This window comes from Amphiura filiformis, chromosome 14, assembly GCF_039555335.1.
Source record: "Amphiura filiformis chromosome 14, Afil_fr2py, whole genome shotgun sequence".
Taxonomy (NCBI): domain Eukaryota; kingdom Metazoa; phylum Echinodermata; class Ophiuroidea; order Amphilepidida; family Amphiuridae; genus Amphiura; species Amphiura filiformis.
In genome coordinates this window covers 539169-564832 of record NC_092641.1, presented here as the reverse complement: position 1 = coordinate 564832, position 25664 = coordinate 539169, and the positions used below count along the sequence as shown (strand labels likewise).

The following is a 25664-nucleotide window of genomic DNA, read 5'->3' as shown; positions in this document are numbered from 1 at the left end:
AAAATCCGGTATTTTGGTAGTGACTGTTTTGCCAGTGTTAGAGAAGAATGATATTAAATCTGCGAATTATATATTACATCTGCAAATTTAATATTTGCGAATTGAATATTCAATCAGCGAATTAAATATTAAATCTGCGAATTCAAATGCAAATATAATATCAAAATATACGATGATATTAAATCTCCAAATTAAATATTAGATCTGCGAATTAAATATTAAATCTGCTAAATAAATATTAAATCTGAGAATTAAATATTAAATCTGCGAATTAAATATTAAATTCAAGAATTAAATATGAAAATTTCGAATTATATATAACATTTGCAAAATACATTTTAAATCTGCCAATTTAATATTAAATCTGTGAATTAATTAATTATAAATTTAAAATTCGCAGATTTGATATTTAATTCGCAGATTCAATATTAAATCGGTCAATTCAATGTTAAATTTGTGAATTAAATATTAAATTTTAGGCCTACTAGTACATTTAAAAGTTTGTTAAACTTTATCCATCTCTATACGGAGGTTGTACGGAGTTTTATCTCCCATCAAGCTATTATAGAATACTCTGCATCTCCAGATGCAGCGCGGTACATCTGTTTTCATCTGAATTTACGATTTAGTGGTCACTTTTACTGGCACAGGGCCTCATAAAACTGACTCCACTGCAGAAGACTGCAAAAAGCTGCAACTGAATTTGGTACCATCACAAAGATGAAACTTTTCTGAATGTGCCTGTATAAGTTTTAAGGCGGGAATCGACGGGAATCTAATCTTTCGAGATCAAATTTGTTAAAATGTAATTTTTCCTTAGTTTCGATGACGTTTAAGCTAAAATATTTAATTCCCTGAAGGTTTTCACATTCTTCATATCCTATTGTTATATTCTACAAATAGTGTCTTAAATAGCTGTGAAAGCGCAAATGAATCAGAAATGTCAAAACAAAATTATAGAATTTTACCCCCAAATCATGATTTTTCTAATAAGAAGCAGATTGTGGCGATTTCTCGTGTTTATTATAAAAAATACCACCTTTAAGAACCAACCAGTGGTGAAATATTTTCAGAAAATATTCTTAGGTTCATTATCTTTCCAAATCACATTAAAAAAATTCGAACATTGAAAGTCACTAAAGTAGGGTTTTGGCACACTTTGACTTTGACCTGGCCCACTGTGCGTCGTCCAATACTGTTGGTTTGAACGGGAAGTCAAATAAGCAGTTTGGATTCGAGCCGAACAACCGTCTTTCAACATGAGCGGGGTATTATAGATTAATAATCTGTGACACGGTTGATATTGGCACGTCATCAAGCAACTTCCTCGGCGATTTACCTCGGATGACCTTAAATCATCCATCCAGCTGAAGGTCAAAGGTTTTGTCCGTAACGTCGGTTGTAACATCTAACCAAAAAAGTAAGTTTTTCTGGTTGACACGATTTAATTAATCACAATTTAAAATAATGACATCCAAACGTGAAGCTTAAATGAAAATGTAGTCCTTAATTAATACAAGAATGACGTAAAAAGTAAGACATATTGCCATGCGGGTGTCGGGAACTCGCCCGGGGTAGAAAACACCGCGTAAAAGTGTTGATTTTTTAAAGCTTTTCAGCTGAGAGGCTATAGTCGTATGCGCCCTTAAAGCACGCCATCTGTGACCAGACGAAGCTGTCACCCGATGACCTTTTTGTTTGCCCGATGCTTGAACAACACACCATTATACCCAATGCAATTAATTGATGCATGACTGCTATTGTGAACATTAGTACCATGTATTCACTTAGCGTATGTAGGCACGACAAGAAGTAATACTAATCACCTACCAAATTAAAGATTTGTCACCACTCTTTAATCAAGTTCATTAGCAAATATTAATTTACTTTTTTCAATGTGAATTGAAAAAAACTCAACGTCATCGATTATTTAATCTGCAAAATATACTGATTTGGCACATGCGAATTGCTTAAGGTTGTGGACAATGCGTCGACATCTTTGACGTTCCTGCTTAAGAGTCAAGACTGACATGCTTGAGACTATGGAAAAGCTACAGCCACATCTGTCTTTTATTTTGCTGTTCGTTTTTGAAGTTGTCATTTCTCCACACAACGTGAATGCCGGTAAGTACCTTAATTTTTTATATTCAATTGTATATTTGATTTTTAAAGTTGGGTTATGTTGTGTGAACATTACAATTATTTAATAAATGAAAGTACAAAGATGGAACTGTCATATCAGACAGATCAGAAATCCTTCAAATATATGCTGAGCTCTACCAGGACCTGTATATACTTCAAGGGAAAAACAAACCAAAGGAAATACCTTTCTACAAATATACAAAGGTTGAAGCAACACAGGTACATCCAATACTACACAATGAAGAAGAAGAGGCTTAAACAAAATACAAAGCACTAGACACTCATGAAGTTACAAGTGACGTGACATAATCAAACCTGGAGGAGAAGAGGCAATACTACAGCTCGCTCACAAAACTTTGTAATCAAATAATGCAAACACAGAAGATACCAAAGAGTAAGCTACCATTATTTTACTTCACAAAAAGGAGGACAAGACAGACATCAAAAGGTGCCAACCTTCTTTTTTAGATCAAAATCAGCCGAGAGAACATGAAGCAGGTTTTAAGTTAAAGAATCTCAACCACAAATCACCTGTTGAAAAATCAATTGAATACCAGATCAATTTTTGATATTGGATTCGTAGACTACCTAAAGGGCATTTGACTCCATAGAGCATATGCATATGTTTGATGTACTGAGAAAGATTGGAATAAATGAAAGTTACATCTGCATCCTAGAAGAAATATATAAAGATGCCCCCACCAGAATATACATAGATTATGACGTTTCCAATGAGGTAAGTATAGAAAGAGACAATCAGACACATTGTCATATTGACAGTCACGTGCCTTGTAAATCATAACGGCGTCAAAGGAAAAACGCGTTACGTAATGTATTTTTATTCGTGTTTATACAAGCTCCTTGGTCCATAGTGCATGGCGCTAAGGGGTTATATTTGAGTAAGCATCTACTTTTCCTAATGGAACCAATCCCTCATTTCAAATTATAAGTTTAAATTTGTCTATTGTTCAAAAACCAAAAAAATTAAAGAGTGGAGCAGATTTGGTCTGTAATCATAACACTATTGTGCTGGGAGGACACAGTATAGGGTATATAACCAAATGGCCTATTGTGCTAACATTAGTATTATCGGATATCTCACCACGGGCGGTAGCTATGCTCTTTGAAATCCGATTAACCAGACAAGTCTGTCGTAGTTGGCATGTTTCATGTCACCGTATAATTACACCCCAAGTTCTAGAACTAGAAATCATGCGCGTATATTGAGAGGGGCTTTGTTTGTTTGTATGAAACGAAAACGATACATGCTGATGGAAATGATTTGATTATGAATTAGTTTATTCTCTCCGGTAAGCACAACCCATACCTCTTACCTAGGCTCCCCCTCTCCCCCACCTATATAACATCCTCTTTCCTAAGTGTCTTCTTCTCAGCCCTCTTCGCTTCCCCCTACATTTGATATTTCCTCTATCTCGAGGTCTCGTGCCCCTTCCTTTTCCACTTCCAATGCTCCCTCCCATCTGCTTCTCTTTCAATAAATAACTCATTTGAATAAAAGTCTACCTAGTTTATACTGGAAGTAATATAACTTCAATCTTCAATTGAATACATGAATACAAAAGCCACCTAAGTCCATGCGAAGTTATTTTGAGAGAAAAACCCGCGTATCATTTTAATTCCTTCAGTTAGATTTACCTGGTCAATATGGTAAGTTTTACGTGCAAATGAGTGGATTAACCTGTATTAGGTATGACGATTAGCATTTCAGGGACTTCGTGGGGTTCATTTTAAATTTTGGACTTAGGTGGTTTTTTGAATCATATACAAAGACAACAATGTTAGAATGAGATTACCACTAGTAAGATAATACAAAATAAAGCACACATGTATGTATAATGTTGATAAGCATTCTGCCATGTAATATAAACCACACACTTTCCTTTATTAAACCCATTTTTTGTTCAAAAGTCATTCTCTAGCAATGAATGTGTTACAAGTGGACTTTTATACATACTGGATTTCAATCAATGTGTTACAAGACTCAAATCATGGAATTGGGTGATTCTTTCATACATGCTATTTTTCACATGCCCAATAGACACAGAGAATGAATTTGAGTTGTTCTTTCATGCATATGACAGGCCTATGTATAGCAACAATTTCCCATGCTTAACTCAATTTGGCCAAAGTATGGACTTAGGTGGCTTTTGTATTCATATATTCAATTGATCCCTGTGTATGCGATATACATATGAATTGGGTTAAGTGTCTATTGAGTAGGCTTCAAGTGCCTATTCTATTATAATCTGGGTTGCAATATTTCGATGGTCTGTATTGTTCACAGAGAAATAAGCTAATATGGAAATCGAACCCACGCTATCAAATGTAGATTGACATGTTCGACAGATCTGCTCGTGAATATTACACTGCGAAATTTGAAAACTTCTTTTGTATAATTTGATCAAGGTAACTTCAAACCTGATTTCCTGTGGTCGCACATTTATATAACAAACTGAAATGAAAACAGAAACTGCTTGCTACAAATTATAAGTTTCTAACAAAAGGTACAGACAAAGATATTGCTAATGACGTCACTCAAGAGCTTAGGCAGGATAATAGGAAACAAATACCAAAAACAAAACAAAACCTAAATACTCTTTACACCTCAAAGGATAAAAACGAGAATTTGTTCCATTTTTATACCCCCTCTGCTTCCCACTAGGGGTGGAAGGTCATAATAGGGCCAAATTTATTATTTGTTCTATCATTTTGTAATATACCTCAAAGTGTTCCTCTTATTGCTAGCAATTAACAAAAACAATTGTCATATTTTAATACACATTGGTGCTTAGTTTTTGAGTAGTATAGTAAATAAGCTCAAATGTCAAATATCTCATGCACAGAAGCCAAACTTTAAAAATGCACTGATTCAATCGAAATTTGTCTTAAATTTCTCCTCTCGGCAAACCAAATAGGAAAATACAAAATAGTTTATTATAGAAATGAAGTCATGGGTCGAATGTTATGCTTGTACATATTAGACTGTGGATGAATGGACTCTGAGGGGGGACATGACAATACAAAATTGCACTAAAATTGTAAATAAAGTATATGTTGGAGATTTCTTATGTTAAGGGGGGTAATTTGAGACCAGTTTTGATGAAATCGGACTAGTTTTCAATTTTTACCTATGTGTATGAAATTTTGGACATTTGACCTATTCGCCTTATAATTCTTGAACCAGAGCAAAATATGACAAATACCTTTTTTAATCCCTGTGATGAGAGGACAAATTTGAGATGCATTGCAACATGGTGGCACTATTTTAAAAAGTGTTTGCCCCACTGTAACCTTCGACCCCTCGTGGGAACCACAGGGGGCATAAAATAATCTGGAACCAATCAAATCTTTCAGATTTAATGATGCCAAAAACATTGGCTCCACTATTGTATGAATATAAAATCACAAACCCATAGCGCCATGCACTACATTACATGTCGGATCAACCAACTCAGTACGACGAAAACTTCGTGACCTCTTTTGTTTGACAAACAATTATCAGTGGCGTAGCCAGTGCCGCCCCCCCCCCCCCCTTCTCATCAGTGTCGTCGGTTCATCTTACGCCGTCGGTAGTCGACGGGCCTTGGCTAAAAAAATTGGGGGTCAACAATTGAAAATTTGAAGAGACAAAGAACATGTAGGTCAAATACTTTAAATCTTGGATATGACTCTTCCTTTTTGGCTGTTTGCGTTAGCACATTGAAGAATATTGATATATAAACGTAAAAACGCTGTCCATTTTTTTGGAAAAATTTTGCCGCAGTACCCCCCTTTTTTTAATAGATTTTTGAGGTCCGCACTGGCCCAAAAAATGGGGTCAACAATTCACAACTTTCGTTGGCAACACAACGTAACACAATGTTGAAAATTTAGCCGGCAAACTTGTTTTAGCAAAATAGCTCCAGAAATTAAAGACACTGGTCGTACTATGACCATGATAAGATATCAAACATTAATATGTAAAGCAAAAATTAACGTGTAAAAGTTCAATTATATGGAAAATAATGAAGCTTGAACATGCCCAAAGTAGACGGGAAAATGAGAAAAAAATCGCAAATATGTTAATAAAAAACAACATTTCTACTTTCCTGCAATCAATTCAATATGGCTGCCAAAATGACAATCTCCTTATGTATATAGAATAGTTACAGTTATGGAGTTGGCTGCGTGGATCTAGAACCGATTTTTTGCACCTACCAAGTGAACTAAAGATATCTCCATAGTCTAAAATGGTATGTTTCCAAAAATGAAAACTGCATGTTAAGGTTAAATGAGATCAAATATTGCTTTTCCTACTGGAAAAATATATTGTGACTTAACACGTAAGAATACATCCCTACATATCATGCTGAATAAAGAAATCAAGAAAATAAATGTGTGAAAATCTGTTTTTTGGTCTATTTTGTATTATGTTGTCAATGACTCATATGTTACCTCCACAAGAGTCGCTAAGTGAAATTGATTGACAGGTAATTCTGTCAAGTGGACAATTATTTTGATTGTCTAAAACACAGACGTCTAAAAGGATCATGTATTTTGTTAGCAGCCAAAATTCTATGCGGCGGCAATCGTACTACAGGCTCTATTTAGTTCATACTGCACATGCGCACGGCGTGGTCAAGGGCAAGCGCCGTCCATGTTGAGCTCGATTCCAATAATGCCAATACAGATTAACTCGTCCCAAACCAAACTGGCCATAAATTACTTTATATCTTTATCTTTATTATTTATTATTTATTTATTTATTTATTTAGTTATTTATTTATTTATTTATTTATTTATTTATTTATTTATTTATTTATTTATTTATTTACATTACCTACTTTTTATACTTTACATTACTTTTTATTTTTATCTTTATTATTTATTATTTATTTTATTTATTTATTTATTTATTTATTTATTTATTTATTTATTTATTTATTTATATATTTATTTATTTATTCGTTTATATGCTTCTTCAATTATTATTTTTATTTTCTCGTTATTTTGATTTGTTTACTGTTTGTTTCTTGATATAGTTTTATTTATTTACTTATTTAATGATTTAATTGCTTGTTTCTTGATTTAGTTTGTTTATTTATTATATTCATTCATTTATCTATTTATTATCGTTGGTTATTTGTCTGTACTTACATAATCATAATACTTTTCGTCTTTTTTTTTCTTTTTACTTTTGAATTATATATAATATTTACTTGAGAGAGATGATGTCTAGTTGTCTATGGTTTAATATTAGGCCCAAACACTCGTTTGTACTTTCCCGTAGGTGGTCTGAACAGCTAGGTATTTTTTTTATTTTTAATCTTTTATTTTAGTCAGAGTTACATAATACCTGAAATCAACTAGGCCTATTAAAGGTTTGATGGGTGTAACTCGACCTACCCTAAATATAATGCCGACCATGAATATTTATTTACTTTAGGGAGGAAAAAAGAAAAGGGGAAATTTTTTCTGGATTTCTCAAAATAATAAAAAGGAAATAAAATTGCTTACAATGCCCGTTTTCAGTTGCAAATGAGTAAATATTTCAATTAGGGCAATGTGCGAGTGCCAAGCATATTTGCCATAGGGTTTCATTCAAATTCGAGTTACTTCCAATTTGACCCCCAGAAGACCTTTGAGAGAGGACCTCTGGTTTGTTTTTAGCATATTTGGCACAGCTTCAAATTTACTTCCAGCAAGTGTTTGCCCAATCACAGCTATTTTAGTAAAATGTTGTTAATGATCATAAGTGACCTTTGAACTTGCTTTCCTTGACACTCCTCTTGACCCTTCAAATAAGAAGTATTTCAACAAACCATAGCAGTAGTGATCTATTACTTCCAGGGTGACTGAAAATTTGATCATCTATATAATAATAATGGTAGTCTGTGACTATGTGCATCTCTCTCTGTGACTCTGTCTGTCTGTCTGTCCACCTATTTTCTCGCAGACTGGGGGTCGCACGTTCCTCAAACTTGGTGGGTTTGTGCATCTTGACACCAGACAGAACAAGTTTGGTTAGTGGGTCAAGGTCACCCGAGGTCTTCCAGGGGTCATCTGAGGTCAAATTACTAAAAACTCGTATGGGCATGAAACTTGGTGGGTACAGTCAACATTTAGAGCCAAATTTTTGGAAGGTCACCCAGGGGCCATCTGAGGTCAAATTATTAAAAAGTGTTGTATGGGCATGAAATTTGGGGGTACAGTCAACGTTTGGAGTCAAATGTTGGATTAAGGTAAAGGTAAGGTAAAATTAGTAAAATCTGTCGCATGGGCATGAAAATTGGTGGGGGCAGTCACCATCAGCTAGGTAATCGGGCTCAGCCGAGAACTGCCGAATATAGGTAACCACCTAGTTAGTATTTAATTTGTGAGTGACCGCAACTTATTCAACCCTAAATGACTCCAATTGACCTCAACTGGACCCCAACCAATGATCTATGCTCAACAAGTTTGAGTTAAGTAGCAGTCAGTGGAATGAATATACTTTTCGAAACTTTAGTCAAATTAAGGGCTGGGCAATATTGAAGTCAAGACACTTTTTGAAGGGCAAAAAAAAGGTGGGGGAAACTTGATCAATTTATAGCAGGGCAGGCATATTTTGGGGCAGAGATTTTTGGTATTCAAAGCATGAAATTGTTGGCACACCTTCATACATTTTAAATAAAATGATATATATATATATATATATATATATATATATATATATATATAAAAGACTTCATGGGAAAACAGTATGGAATGCCTGGATGGAATGCTTCTCACTACGCATTATAATACGTCAGACCATTTCAGGTTTGTGATTTGGGTTACAACAGTATTCTCAACATGGACTCAAAAATGTCCAGTTTTGAAATGAAAACAAAAAAATTACCTAAAAATTGCAATTTATTTTGATCATATAAATTTTTTTTTTTTTTTTTTATTTTTAAAGGACAGACATGTAATCAGCCTAAAACAGGCTTGTCGCAGTCTAAAAAGTTCATTGCTTATTGTAAAACGTGTAGACTTGGCACAAATCTAAAGAATGTCATGGTGTGTGTAGCGTATTAAAAGCAAGTGAAGGGGGGGGGGTGGAATGGGCAAGCTTCATTGAATTGAAGCACAATCTGCATTTTGGTGACTTTGTTTTGCTTTCAATTATACTGCATGATTATAATTATTTGCGATCGGACTGACATAATATTTTTCAGTTGGAAAATTAAAATGTATTTTGATACGGTTGTGGAGGTCACGGCTGCCGAATTCAGCTCCATGACAAAGTGTATGAACATGGACGTGATATCAGATAGGATAACCATTATAAAAGCCTGTTTAATTCCATGTTCATGATGGCTTTACGGACAGTTGGAAGTCTGCTATAGGCATGTGAGTATTATAAGCTAGGATCGTGTAGGGGTATGACAGGGCTGAACACAAATATTTGGTAAGCTTATAGGTTTATGACCCCCTCCCTTATATATACATGCTATTTAGATGAATAATAGCTTGCCATAGCAATGTGAAATCGAGTAAGTGCATAATGAGCTTATCTGCTAAATACGCACAATTTAACGGTTCAACATGCCGCGCGTAATGTTGCGACTCAAAAAAGGTGCTGCGTCATTCTGTAGAAAACACGCACAATTTTACGGCTCAACATGCCGCGTAATGTTGCGACTCGTTCAAAGGTGCTGCGTCATTCTGTAGAAAAACACACAATTTTACGGTTCAACATGCCGCGTAATGTTGCGACTCGTTTAAAGGTGCTGCGTCATTCTGTAGAAAATACGCACACTTTTACGGTCTAACACGTCGCGTAATGTTACGATTCGTTTAAAGGTGCTGCGTCATTCTGTAGAAAATACGCACAATTTTACGGTTCAACATGCAGCATAATGTTACGACTCGGTAAACATTGACGTACCAGTCATTGGCAAAAGGCCTGTGGATTTACAAAAAAAAACACACACACAGTCATATTGACAATTATTAAAAAATGAGTGCAAATTTGCCACAAAATGAAAACCATCAAAATTGTTCTTTAAAGTTTAAAATTTTACATTTCAAAGTCATTGACTTTCCCATTATATCAGTATTATCTTTGTTATGTAATAGCCAACGTGAACTCTAGCCACTTCACACCTTTTCGTACAGATACATGTCATTGTTTACATAGCCCTATAGCCAGGCAATATGCAGCCATGCATACATGTACTGTGAGATGCATGGAACAATGTTTTATACAGGGGGGTGTAATCCTAACTCTAGAGCATTGAGCCCTAAATCTAAACCCTAACCTAAATCATAACCCTACACTCTAACTCTATGACATAACCCTAAATCTAAACCCTATCCCTAAATCATAATTTCAAACCCTAACCTTATGTCATATAACCAGAACTCTAGACCTAGTAGCCTAAATCATCAAAATCTGTTGCAATTTGCAGATGTATTTCTTTTCCATTTTCCCCCTTTTTTTAATTTAAGAAATAAAGTGGATTTTTGTAAGTCCATGTTGAGAAAAATCTCTGTTTTACCAAATATTTGTCATGTGCAAGGGGCAAGGATTTGTTGGCAAGCGGTGAGGTTTTGGAAAGGTTTTTTATGGGCATGCCCGATGCCGGGGGAAGCAGTATTTTTGTCAGGCCATTTTCAAATGTCTTCATTATTATTTGAGGACTTTTTGTAATTCTATATTTTCATTTATTCATGTTTATTATATTATTTTGTTAGGGGTGGTGAAATAATTATGTGTACCCCGGGTGGTGAATTATATGGGGGGCAAAGCTTTTTGGGAGGCCAAAAAAAAGGGGGGAGGGCAAGCATTTTTTGGCAGATCGAAAGGGGGGGTCAAGCAATTTGTGGCAGGTCGTAAGAAGGGGGCAAGCGATTTTTGGCACAGATAGTTTGGGCACCATTTCTATGTGAGTGGACACTACGAATAAGCCGTAAACTCGGCAAATTGTATTCTGAGTTACAGTGTAAAATATGCGTGAAGGCCGTATTCATATGTATCTCAATTCGGCGCGACAGGTATCTCATCACACACTGTTTAAACCAATCAATAATCCTAATGCTGAAGAGGATAATAAGCTTTTATGGAATCCTTTAAATAATTCTTGTCTTTGGTTGCTTTGGCTAAATCCTGTTCAAGTGGTGGATAACAAAGCATTGTATTTTGTCTAGGTATGTATAACCAACAATTACAATGAGAGGACATTGAACCTCGTTGACTTGGGGATGATTTGAAATGACCGCCAATTATTACCAGAAATGTGGAAAAAGAGACACATGTAGAACCGAAAAAAATGTTGTTGAAGGAACATATTTCAACAAACCATAACCCCGCTTCTGGATATTGTTTGAAGTCAAATGATATACCATGTTTAAGCTTATGATATATATTTTTTAAACACGAAATAAAACAAAATTGGCCGGGCCGGCTTTACGGCTGATTCGTGATGTCCAGTCACCTATATTACGCCCTAAATGCTTTGAAACTAGTAGTAACGGTTGCCTTTTCCAGAGGTCTATACTTTGCATTTGTTTCTACGCTCACCTGTAATGGGTTTGAGCACTTTTAATTCTAAAGTTAGTCACCTGAAAAATAATACTTGTTATATTACGCCCCACTATTTATAGTGGTTGAGCACTTTCGACTACTTTTGGAGTAGAGACTGTGCTGGAATGACTAGGTTTGTCCTGATTTTGACACCACAGAATGTATACACATGTATATGCATTTGTGTTAAGTTGGAACCATGACAAATTATCCGTCTGATGATCGGTATACCCAATGATCGTAAGTGAGGGTATGCTGTGAAACTAGTAGTAACGGTTGCCTTTTCCAGAGGTCTATACTTTGAATTTGTTTCTACGCTCACCTGTAATGGGTTTGAGCACTTTTAATTCCAAAGTTAGTCACCTGAAAAATAAGAGAGAGAGAGAGAGGGAGAGAGAGAGAGAGAGAGAGAGAGAGAGAGAGAGAGAGAGAGAGAGAGAGAGAGAGAGAGAGAGAGAGAGAGAGAGAGAGAGAGAGAGAGAGAGAGAGAGAGAGAGAGAGAGAGAGAGAGAGAGAGAGAGAGAGAGAGAGTGGAATGTTTCTTACGTGACCGAGAACAGGCGTATCATACTGCAGTTACTGTCCGTTTTCCTATACACAATACACAGTGCTCTCACCATTGACGCGTGACCTCTAAAAATGATGTACGTTGGAAGAATGGGCACTTGCCTAGTTAACATCACTGTGTGAAAAATAACCAGCCAATATCTTAGCTATTCTCCAAACTTCTAGCAAATATATTTCTCTAACATGACCTAAAATTACAGCTAGGTTAGATGTTCAGAAATAGTCGCACTTTTGTAAAATATGAGTGAGGGCAAGGCATAGCTAGCCAACTCCCCGTGTTAATTGAATGGAGATTTGACCGAAAATATTGGTATCGGACCGCTCACTTCTGAAGGATGCCACAAAAAAACGGTACAAGCTACATTTTAACTATTCTAAATAGGTTCTAGAAAATATAGTTTTGTAACATGTCCTACATTTTTAGCTAATTTAGATGTTTGGAGAGGGTCGCACTTTTGTGTTTTAGGAAGGATATGTAAACGACAGATAACACCAAAAATATGAAGAAATTATTTCCAAACCGTGTTAAGTCAACAATCATTATGTTGCTCATTTTGAAGAATGCTAGTTGACAAAAAGCAGGTATTTGTCTCATTTCGTGAACAATGCTACACATACCATTGTTTCCTTTCGTTTCCTTTATAATCGGTTAACCAACTGAAGCTATAATACCAGCTTTATTGCGATGTCGCACATTGAAAACAGACACTTATGCACAACCAGAGAAGATCTGATTTATTCAGTTGAGCTGCTTCAATGAGTGTTATCTTGGTTTAATAGCTTTAATGGGGTTTAAGTCCTGCAAAGGTCGAGATGAATTCTACTGTAGACATGACTGCATCATGTTTACCCTACTCAATATTCTGAATATCGTTGCATTTTGTTACTCCAAAAACATATTGTGAAAAACTTTATTTCTCACGATACAGAGTGTTTCGTTGGACCAGATATCATCATGCGCGGCGGGACGTTATCAGATCCTGTTACAGATATGGAAATTTTTGTGTTTGTGAGTGAACAAATAATGTGTGATGGACTTTTAACAACATGGGAGTTTTTTCCTACCGAATCAGTACCTGTCAAACTACTAGTTCTACGACCAGTGGGAAGCGATTTCAATATCGTCGGTGTTACCAATGTTCCTGTTGGAGATGTGACAGCTAATGAACTTAATAAATACGAGATAATGCCAGAATCGTCTCGTATTGAGGTTGAAGCAGGAGATGTTCTTGGCTTATTGAAGTGCACTACAATTACACCTACTTCCACGTGTGGCAATGGAATAAGTTTCGATATGGGTGGTTCTGCTTCTGGTCGGTTCTACATTAGAAGTGCCAACGCAGCAGATTTAATAGCAGTAGACACTTTAGCTTATATATTTAGTCCGTTGATTCCAATCACCTTGATGGGTACTGCCTCCGTTTCAGCTACAGTAGCGTTAGGTATGGACTTCTTTACTTATTTGGAAATTATTTTTAATACAAGCTTAGTAACTTATCCAAAAAAGTTAAACAAACCTGAAATAATTAAAAAGTTACTGTATTGTTCAATAATATGTTTTTAAAACACAATAGAAGCAGTTTGTTTGTTTTATATATTTTTTAGAATGTGAACCTGGTAGCCAACCGTTAGGTTTAGTATGTACATCGTGTGATCCTGGATCATATCAACCCGAATCAGGAATAGATTTATCGTGTAGTGAATGCCAACCAGGCTCTTACCAGCCTAATTCTGCTTCTTCCGAATGTTTTGAATGCCAACCTGGTTCTTACCAGCCTAATTCTGGGGCCACCTCTTTCTGTGATATATGTGAACCTGGTCATTCTCAGCCATACACAGGCGCATCAAGTGCATGTTCACCATGTGCACCTGGAACTTATGCACCTAATTATGGTTCCGCTGTTTGCATTCCTTGTAAACCCGGGACCTTTCAGGAAAACTCAGCGTCTACCGAGTGCAAGCGATGCTATATTGGCTACTATCAAGATTCGGAATTCAGCACTGAATGTATTCTATGTGGAGCAAGTATGTCAACGCTTACAACAGGATCCAATTCTGCTGATTTGTGTCTGGGTGAGTACTCATATTTTTTTTTAATTCGAAATGATGCTGCGGACGGAAAATATCGTTGTGAATAATAGAAGCGGTGTGTCTCCATTGCCTTCACATTGCCCTAACAATGAAACAGAGTGGGTATGTCCCTACCGAATGAGAACAGCATCATGAACAGTGATTTTTCATACTTAAACATCATGATCATGATGATAAAGTACTTTTTGATATAAGTGCTAAGAAGTGAAACGTCATAAGAAAGTCAAGATTGTGTATAATCATGTAAACATAAAGGAGTTGAATGGTAAATGGGCTCAACAATCAAAACAACTGGCAATATTGTCCTCATGTTGCTTGATTAGCTCACATATGACATTTAGTTTTATGATATGAGGAATGGGTCATACATTGTGTGCAATATAATTTTCTTCGCAGCGTATTGTCCGTCAGGCCAGAGTTCGTCAACAGGGCTAACTCCGTGTACTCCATGTGAACCAGGATCGGCTCAATCTAGTCCAGGTTCACTTAACTGTGATCTGTGCCAAGCAGGTACATACCAACCGAGTGATAATCAGGCATCCTGCCTTGAATGTGATCCAGGATCGTACCAACCAAACGTAGGAAGTACTGAGTGCATTCCCTGTCGAAAGGGTTTCTATCAAAGCGCAGGTGCTCAAGTTGTCTGTGATCGCTGTCCATCAGGGACGTCTACAGCAGCAACAGGTTCAGTTTTCTCTGATTGCACCGGTAAATACGTAGTATATTTATAAAGTATTACGTCTATACAGTTTGAATTGTGAAACAATTAATGTGTTTATGTATTAACCCTTCAGTACTCCTTTACAGAACTGGCAGTGGCGTGCGCAGAGGGGTGGGGGCGGTCGCCACTTTTGTTGGACATTCGGGGGAAATTGGAAGGTCCCGTGGAAGGAAAAATCTCTGAGAAATTCAGAAAAAAGTATTTATGAAAGAGTCCGTCACTTTTGACGGTGCAAAAATGTAAAAATTTGCCCCCTCAAAATAGGATTCCTTGGCCTTTTAAAACGCTAAACCCCAGAGCTTCCGGGCTGCCCCCGGGACCCCCGCCAGTGGCTTTGCCCCTGCACCCAACCTGTGAGGGGCTGCGCACGCCACTGAATACTGGTTATAACTGATATACCAATGACCCCCTAATTTGTACACCAACCGGAGTGATACTCAAAGTTACAATGTGTGATTTGCTCCACAGCGATGCCCTCAATTTTTCTTGTATGTCTTCTTTTTGCATGATTGTAATGCCCAGTGGTGTACTAAAATACCACGTGAAAGACTAAGCCTGAAGTGCTTTAATTACAGTAAACGTTAAGTTTTTATATTAAATCCGGAGATTATTCATCTTGTGCATATTGCTATTCGTCTTATGTCTTGTTTGTACATCCAAGCTGCATGAAGCTCCGCCAATAATCATGATACTATTATGAACGGCGAGCTAATACATGCACGCATTGTAGGCGCTGGAATGAAATGGCAATTTTCTTCAATTTCCCTCATTTGTTTGGCTAGAAATTAAAAGGGGACAATGTGATCAGTGAAAACTAACATTTAAATATTAATCTATTCTTTATGCAAATCATACATTACTGCTTTGATTTATTAGCTTATTAGATTGATTAATAGGACACAAATCAATCCTACACCCCCCCCCCATTATAATCAGACTGTCAATATATTAGTGTTAATTTGCTTTACAGTGTGTCAATATACTGATGACAGTAATCAATTAGACAATGATCAAGACGGCCAAGGAGATGCTTGTGATGACGACGACGATAATGATGGTAAATTATATGATTTATATCTTCAGACCTATATAGACCAGGTGTAACTTTAAGCCAGACTTTTAAGTCTGGCTTAAAGTTACACCTGGTCTATATAAAGTGTAACCTCCATAGTTAAAACTATGGAGGTTACACTTTATGGAGAGATCACTTTAAATTTGTTTTCTTTCCCTTTATTATTCCTTACATACCCATTTAATATTAAGCTGCATGATTTTACCCTTAACATAATCTACAATAATATGGAATAAGATATTTAAGTACCAAAAGGTTGAATCTCTGCAGGACTAATCTTGATAGGTAGTCCAGATTACTGATTCTATACCAGGTTGTTGATGCTCACTTCTTTAGTGGACACTCAGGTCCGTATGCACAAAACAAGTTAGACTTGGTCTACACTCTAAATTACAAATATTTAAAAAAAAGTCCTTAAGGTTGTAATTAGGGACCAATCAATTTTAGATTTAAAATTAATCTTACAGGTTTGAATTTTAAATCCCGTATGCTTTATTTTAAATCTAATGTTGAATGTAGCTATGGAGTTTTTGATATTTTACAAACCTTATTTTATATTATTGTAGATCCTGTTGAGGGCAAATGCATGTAGCTTGATATTAGATGGCTGTTGTTATGTTTTTAAGATATCATACATGTAAGTCAGACAATGTGGCTTCTGACCAATAACGAATTTATAATAAACTCAACCCAGAAAGATTATAGATGGTCAGATATATCGAGAACTGAAATATATAGCAAAAACTTATTTATTTAATGTATATAAAGCACAGCTTTCTCCTGCGCATTTTGATACCTCTTTTGTTGCTATACGATATCATTTGGTTGAGTTATGGGCGCTTGAGTGGCTTCAAGTCGGATTTTGAAAGTTGCACTTAGCTCCTATTCAAGCCAAAAGATAAGAACATACGACGACGAATCCAGGCAGTGATAGACAGTGATGGTGGGCACACCAAGTATTGAGATGTCAGTAGAGTTCATGATAGTTCATTAGATAATTCAGAGATAAGTAAAGGGTAGCAAGTATTGAAGTTGGAAGTCGAAGGAGTAAAATAAAGTAAAGTTCATGGTTAAGTAAACAGAGCACATCGGTGTCCTTTATCTTGAGTTTGTGTATGGGGTGTGTACACGACGAAAGCATTTGGCTTGAATAGGAGCCAAGTGCAAAATCCGACTTGAAGCCACTCAAGCGCCCATAACTCGACCAAATGATTATCGTAGAGCAACAAAAGAGGTATCAAAATGCGCAGGAGAAAGTTGCGTTGTTGTTGTTCCTTAGGTATTAGTGACGAATCTGACGTGTGCCCGTTTGTCCTCGATGCCAACCAAGAAGACCGTGATAGAGATGGTGTCGGTGACGCGTGCGATAATTGCCCAATGGACATAAATTTTGACCAAGCCGACGCCGACAATGACAACGTCGGTGACGCATGTGATAATTGTGTAAATGATGGAAATCCAGATCAATCTGATTTAGATGGGGATGGATATGGGGATGCGTGTGATCGTTGTCCAGGCATACGAGGTGAGTTAAGCAATTGTCAGGATTAGATGTAGGATTTTGTATGTGAACACGGTACGTAAACACATGACGTCTGTTTGACCTGATTCAAGAGTGCTGATTGGTTACAGCAGTCGAATAATTAAAAAAAAATTAAATTGACTCATATTTTTTACTCATCTTTATTAGACATATTAGACGATCCTGATACTGATAATGATGGTATATGGGACAAATGTGACAACTGTCCGGATAATCCTAACCCAAATCAGGAAGACACGGATGGCGATGGGCTGGGAGATCAATGTGACAATTGCCCATTAAATAAGAACCCTTCTCAGGAGGATGGCGATTTCGATAACGTCGGTGATATATGTGGTAAGCATGTACATGTCAACTGTACATTCTTTAAATTAACTCCTCACAAATGAATAGAATCTAAATTTATTTAAATTTGACAAGTATTCCGAGGGGGACATAACAGAATCTTGTCAAAATGAAATGGGTAATCTTGACAAATAATGAGTTTGAGATCTTGTCAATTTGAATAGTTACTTATTAGAATTAAACAGCACCTAATCAAAATGTATATCTCATCAAAACTCCTGGTCAAAACTAATAGTCACGGGATCAGAAATAAATTCATATTAAAAAAAAGAATAGTACGAAATTATAGTGTATTGTCCTTTACAACGATGTTTACACAACCATTCACCCCATACCCCACCCCTATGCATATATATCCACTTAACTATCGACCTCGGGTGACCTCAGGTCAATTGACTTCACGTAAACAATTATGTTGAAATAAAAGCTGATTCAAAATGAAGCACGTTCTCGTTTGTACGAAATCTATAACATCCAAAATTCAAAAACATTAGAATGATTAACAAACACGTTTGTTCTCACTTTAATATGATTCATGCAGACATTTGCCCGCCAAATTTCTGTCGTAATGGTGGTACGTGTGTCAGTGACACAGGAAGGAATACTGCAATTTGTCAGTAAGTCTATTGGGCATTTTAATGTATACTTTACTCATTCCTTATGTGTCATTTTTACTTGATGGCAGCTTTTTACTCAAAATATGGGTTACTATAAATAAAGTGGAACTATTGATTGAATATGTAACAATGTGATCTCATTATGTAAACTGTGCTTTATCATATAGGGTCCACAAGTTATAAGTTCTAATACTTTATTTAATAAATCGAGCAATATTTTACGAAATGTAAAAGTGAAAAATGATGTAGCCTTATTTGTTTTACAAATTGTAGCGTCACATGTTATTGCGTTCAGTCACAATGGTTCATTATGTAAAAAAGAGACCGTTTTTAACGTTGTTAAAAGTGGCATCTGAGTCCATAGGAGTCAACTCTCATATAATACAGTGGGTCAGGCCTATTCATGTATTTGTTAAGGAAAACCTGACTGCTATGGACTCAGGTGCAACTATAAAAACGGTCTCTTTTTACACAAGTAACCATTGTAACTGAACACAATAACATGTGACGCTATAAATTGGTCCACGTGTGTAAAACAATTAATGCTACCCCTAACTTTTTACATTTTTACATTTGGTAAAACATTCTTTGATTTATGATAAAAAGTATTGGGGGACTTATGTTGTGGACCCTATACTTTAATTATCGTTAAAATTTGGTGGTTTTTTTTTAGATGTTCAGTTGGTTTTGGTGGTATTAGATGTACTGACATTGTTCCAGATGATGGTGGCGGCGATGATGGCGGCGTTGCTAGACAAAGTAAATATTGACGGATACATTGTGATTTATTTTTTTTGTTTCATTGATTATCAGTGTTGTCAGTTAAAAGCAGAATGAACCGCTCAAAAACTTCATTCGCACTTTTTCTTCATCAAAATGGAGATTTTCCTGGTAAACACAAAGCTATTTTAACACGTTATGAACGTGTTACAAACGTGTTTTGGTTTTGGTGAAAATGTTTTAATGACATGCTGATCATTAATGTCGGGGTATACAGATTTAATGAAGGTGTTTTAGAACATTTTTATATAACAAAAATACTGTTCAGTATACCGATTTCATCCCAGCGAACTCAAACCTTTTAATATCGGGCTATATATAAAGGGTGAACATTCTAATATAATATTGTATAAGTATTGACAAAATATCGTAATTATAGGTTTTTTGTATTTTTTTAAATAAAAACAAAAAAGCCCATATTATTCTTATCACAACATGATATTAATCCTATGGAACACTAGGTCTGAAAGGTGTTATGTGTTTTGTTTAGATTTTGTGAGCCAAAATATGCCGAAGGTGACCAACTTTTTCTTCATACAGTATTCAATGGGTCCTACAGATATTAAATACATTATTTGGGCTCTCGATTCAAAGGGGTCAGGGTCGTTCAACCATGCCCATTTATGTCAAGAGAAATTCTTGAGAATTAGAAACAGGATTTCGTAATTTATGCTTTTTTATGTGTGTGGCACTGGGGTTGGTGTGTGTGTGCGGGGGTTATGTTTTATTACCCGGGACAGCGGCGTACTGTGGCCGCTCCCAACTTGATGGTTTGAAAAAACAATATTATAGGCGCTAGCGACCATAAGACATGTATAGTTCAATTGGTTTCACAACTTTTTCATAATTTTTCCACCCTTTTCTTTTATCATTATTGTTTTATCATCATTGTTCTCCTACCTCTAACCATTCTTTTTGCTCCCCCATGCCCCCCCCCAAAAAAAAAAAAAAAAAAAAAAATACGCGCATGCCGAGAAGTCTCAAATGCAACATTTACCAAATGTGTAGTTTCCTGAACTACGTGTATAGTTGCTAACTCTGCTCCAATATTTTTCAGGACTGAGTGACACCTCCATTGCTGTTATCAGCATGTCGTGTGTTATAGTAGTTGTGGTCGGTTTGTCGGCCATATTGGTTTTTCTGCGCATGTTACTTACCGCATCACGTGGGATCAAAACATCTGGTATAAATGCTCCACAAACTTTCAGTAATACTCCGAGAAGCAGGGCGTATTATTATAACGGACGCGTAAACCTATACCCAGGGATTTAGCCATTAATGCTATCAAGTAAGTATGCTAATATTTTCCAATTAAAGAGTTTTGGGAAAAGATCTGAGGCCATTGAATCTCGATCATTGTACGAAATAAGGCGTGGTAGTGGTACCATGAAAATTGGAAAATATGAATTACATGGGGCTATATTTTTTTATTATTATCGATTTCTTCATTATTCTTACATTATTTATCAACATTCTGGCACTTGCTATTCCATTTCATTTTCACTGAAACTTGTTTTGCAAAATAAGACGTTTTTCGCCATCGGTTCGTCCGAAATTTCAGAGCGATATGCTTGTTTATTCTAAACATCCATTGTGCCGACGCGATTGTAATCATATAGCCGCTTTGAGATCAAACAACTGCGTATGTTGATGCTTTCTCCTTTTCCTTTACCCCCTTTTCCTTTCTTTTTTCTTTCTTTCTTTCTTTTTTCTTTTTTCTTTCTTTCTTTCTTTCTTTCTTCTTTCTTTCTTCTTTCTTTCTTTCTTTCTTTATTTCTTTCTTTCTTTTTTTTCTTTCTTTCTTTCTTTCATTCTTTCTGTTTTCTTTCTTTCTTTCTTTCTTTCTTTTTTCTTTATTTCTTTCTTCTTTTCTTTCTTTCTTTCTTTCTTTCTTCTTTTCTTTCTTTCTTTCTTTCTTTCTTTTCTTTCTTTTCTTTTTTCCTTTCTTTCTTTTTCTTTTTTTTCTTTCTTTCTTTCTTTTTCTTTCTTTCTTTCTTTCTTTCTTTCTTTCTTTCTTCCTTTCTTTCTTCCTTTCTTCCTTTATTTCTTTCTTTCTTTCTTTCGTTCTTTCTTTATTTTCTTTCTTTTCTTTCTTTTCTTTCTTTTCTTTCTTTTCTTTCTTTTCTTTCTTTTCTTTCTTTTCTTTCTTTTCTTTCTTTCTTTCTTTCGTTCTTTCTTTCTTGCCTTCTTTCTTTCTTTCTTTATTAACTTACGCCCCTCTGGAATCAAGGAATCATTGAAACATATATTGTAACCTTAAACACCATTAGAATATTAGTCCCAATAACCTCAGAACCATCAAAGTCATTATGCTCCTTGTTGTAGGGGGATGTCATTTTCATCGGAATGGGGGTGTCATGTATTTACTGCTACTGGGGCCAGACGATGGTGGACTACATTATTCACTGTGGCAACAGCCAATATCGTAAACAAAACAGACAATATGACGGCAACACTGCCTGGACATTGGACGCCCCGTGCTGAGTTGTGTTTTTAGCTCTATTGGCCCCGTTACAGAAAAAAAATGCACAAAATATATTTCTCAGTGAATGTATAAATTTTCACATAAAATAAATATTTTTGGATTCAAAATAAATGTGAAGAAAAAAAAAATTATAGCCGGGAGTGAGCGGGACTCGATCTCGTGACCCTATGCACCGCAGGCGAGACCCGTTACCATTAGACCAAGCGAACCGCGATACACAATGGGTGAAATTTTAGGTATATATCATAAACATACCGTGCGTTATTCATACAAAACATTCAAAAAACAGTACTTACAATGAGGTTCACTGGCGAACCTCAACGGATTTAGACTGATAAAATAGTGCTTAATAACATACGTACAGTTTTGGAATAATTTGAGACATTTTTGTGTTTACGTGTAAAACCAATGACAACGTCAAAATTCAGCCAATCTTGGCCGGCCCCCCCTGACTGGGGCTTATAGAGTTTTTAGACCAAAAGTAGGTTATAGAATTATTAAGGGCTATTTTTTTAACTTACGATTTGACAATGTTTGAACCAAGTATGTAACAAATTTCACTAAAACAAATTCTTGTTTATTTGTTGTCTGTCTGCCTGTGTCTGTTTTAGGTCACAAGATGCTGTTTTGATGAACTCTATTATATATTAGACTATTTATTAATAGATGTTGCTTGTGTTTTGCGGACACGTGTCCTAAATAATATGATACCTTTTTATACAACTTAATGTATAGTATGTGACATAATTGTGATACCTTTGTGTACAATTACCATATTAAATTGAGTTATTCGTTGTAAAAACGCTGTATAGAAAATAATCACTGTGAGGTTTATCCCTCTCAAATTTGACTTTTAAAATGTAGACCTACATACTTATCAAACCTGTAATTAAAGACCTGAGCGCAAGAAGACCGTAAGTCCACTTGGCCCCTCAACGTGTATAGGCTACACAATAGTTTCGTATAGTTTCGTGTAGTTTGGTAATGTTTTATACATAGTCAGTGGCCAAAACAAATCTTTCACAACCTTTCATGATGTTTTCACCCTGGAACATCTATTAAACATTATAAAACCCTAAGAAACTATACGTAACTTTAGTATATACATGTTGAGGGGCCAAGTGGACTTACGGTCTTCTTGCACTCAGGTCTTCAATTGTAGAACACTGATCAGTGGCTGTAACAAAAAAAATCGCTTCCTGGGAGAATGGTGTTAAATTGGAATTCATAGGGACCACAAATCTGACATTTTTCTTAAATTTTGAATTCTTTACCCGAACTAGACATTTTCATGGCTTTTGTTTTGTTTTGATGGTGAAACAACAAGTTTTGGGTGTGAAATGCCCCCATGTCTTCCTTGTTACCGCCCCTGCAACTGGTGATGAGTTACTGGTTATACATGGTGTCCACGAAAGAACTGTATCGTCGGAAACATTAATTTGTTTGTATTTTAATGTCTGGACTAACCAAACACTTAATAGTTGTCAAGGTTAAGGAATAAAATAGATATCGCATAAGAAGAATAAGAAGAATTTTACGAAAACACTTCATTTTCAAGCGTTCCAGGGAGTCAAATACCAAAGACGCCTCATGTCTAGTGATTGGCACTCCTATTAAATGCAGATCATTGATTGATATTTGAATCCGAGGAAAGGTTTGAAAATGAGGTGGTTTCGTAAAACTCTATATTAAAGAAAAGTGTGGTCAGTGATCAAAATTCAAAAAGTACCTGATAGCTGATTTATTCCTCAAGCACATCATTTATTTAGTTATGTTTATAGTTTACGGACATACGGTTCTTTCAGGGACACCATGTATTGTTGCTCGTTATTTCGTTTATCATGATCAAATACACAATATCGTAGTGTGTGTCTAATATATTGTATAAAATTGTAATTATACTTGTATTTAATTAAACTGTAAAACATTATTATATATTATAAAGAACAATGCAATATTATTGCCTTCAAATTATAAAGATGCATTTCGGTGCATAAAAATTACATTTCATTGCATTCACATAATTTTTGACCGTGTGTCTATGAGTGCCATGCACTTTAAAGTATTATTATTACAACTTGCTGTCATTTTCAAACGCAAATGGTACATGTAGTAAAATGGTAGTAAAAGGGTACAACAATAGTATGCATTATGCATGTTACACACATGAGTGAGCGTTTTGCAAACTTAACAAGCCTTACTGGCTGGCAGCATTCAACAACATGGTGGAACAAATTTTACATGTTGCCCCCCCCCCTCCCATTATGACCTTAAGCCCCTCGTGGGAAGCATAAGGGCATAGAAAAAATGGAGACAATTATGGTTTGATCATTTGAGGTGTAATGATGCCAAAAATCATTGGTTCCACTATAATGTAGGAAGACTCAAATATCACCCCATTGCGCCCGTACTATCTGGTGTTAAAAGAAATTACGGAACCCACCTGGTTTCCATGGGAGTTATGTATGCCTTCACTAGTGTAATTATTTCTATTTTCATCAATCAATACTTCTTTTTATTAATTGCTAAATATTTTTTTCAAAAATATTTTTTTTTTATAAAAGGGTATCAGCATACCTTAATGTTAATAACTATATAGAATAATTGGAATATGTTTTGTATTAAACAATACATTATTGTAAACATTGGATTAATTTGAATTGTGTTAATGATAATTACGTATCATGGTCATTATAAACATAAGATGTGTATAATAGTCATACATTTTCCTTTTATGTCTGTATCAATGAAAGAAAGCGGAATCATTCAGTGCAGACATTTTTTATTGATTTCATATTTCATAAATCAGAACCTTTTGGTCCTAATGTTCGCTGGTTCCAAAAGTTTGCTTGTAACATGTTTGTACAAAGAGACATACAAAATAAAGCATATATTTTTGAATAATTCAGAAAATGTTTTCCACTGTTTTTCAGTATTTAAGCACAGACTTTGTTTATGGTTTGAATGCAGTCATTCATCCACAAAATAATACAAGAAAGATGAATACAATCTAAAAATTTACAGTAAACTGTTATTGTGTGTGTAAAAATGACAGGAATCTGTTCACAAAAAAGCTAACGTTTTGCTGTATATAAAACTTGAACCAGTTTTACCTTGAACCTACCACTGGATATCACCAGTACATTATGGTTGGTTCAAAGAGGTTCAAGTCTACGGTACAACAAAACATGTACATGTTCTTTAACCATGAGTGACATATTATTAATAATAAAGTTGACTGAATCTGTTAATACTTTGCATTCAGCTACCTGTGAATGCACGAATGAATTGAACGAGTTCATAGCCAAAGCATAAGCATGAGGAATAAAACGAACGAAATGGTTGTTTTATTGTTTAACTGAAGATTTGGTTTTGACATTTAAAAAAAGTTCATATACAGGGTGTCCCAGAATGATTTGTACCGTGTTTGCAAAAATAACTAAAAATAGAAGACGGGCAGTGTATCTATTTTTGATACATGCATTATAATGCTGGACATGTCTCCTACTTATTCTGTGAATTTCAGCACGCTACCTTTATTTGTTTTGGCGTGGCATGCAATAATGTAAAATCAATGAAAAACTGCTTTTCATTTTCAGCGCAAACGACTCGCATACCCTTGAAAATGGCACGATACGATTAAATAAAGAACGTGGGATGTTTGGCACAGCATTTCGACGACAACTACTGTTGGGGTTGGGCCTTAAAGCTTGCCAGACAGCTGCAATCTTCGCTCTAGTTCTTGCAGTCT

The 25664-nt window shown here is 35.6% G+C and overlaps 1 protein-coding gene across 2 annotated transcripts; it reads left to right on the top strand.

Moving 5' to 3' along the window:
* Positions 1-1756: 1756 nt before the first annotated feature.
* LOC140169601 (uncharacterized) lies at positions 1757-23918 on the top strand. Of its 2 annotated transcripts, none has more exons than XM_072192866.1 (11): positions 1757-2124; positions 13189-13701; positions 13865-14332; positions 14747-15058; positions 16042-16128; positions 17423-17668; positions 17834-18022; positions 18573-18648; positions 19322-19407; positions 20486-20716; positions 21754-22028. In XM_072192866.1, exons 1-10 carry the CDS (start codon positions 2031-2033, stop codon positions 20698-20700), a joined length of 2286 nt encoding a protein of 761 aa, XP_072048967.1. In that variant the 5' UTR covers positions 1757-2030; the 3' UTR covers positions 20701-20716; positions 21754-22028. The 2 variants fall into 2 exon arrangements, with proteins under 2 accessions (XP_072048967.1, XP_072048966.1); XM_072192865.1 differs by lacking the exon at positions 21754-22028 and adding an exon at positions 22525-23918 and having other exon boundaries at positions 1758-2124.
* Positions 23919-25664: the final 1746 nt, after the last annotated feature.

Coding starts and splice junctions, on each gene's coding strand:
- LOC140169601 (XM_072192865.1), top strand. CDS start 2,031: ATGCTTGAGACTATGGAAAAGCTACAGCCACATCTGTCTTTTATTTTG. Junction 13,702..13,864: donor TTCAGCTACAGTAGCGTTAG/GTATGGACTTCT, acceptor TATATTTTTTAG/AATGTGAACCTGGTAGCCAA. Junction 18,649..19,321: donor AGGAATACTGCAATTTGTCA/GTAAGTCTATTG, acceptor GTTTTTTTTTAG/ATGTTCAGTTGGTTTTGGTG.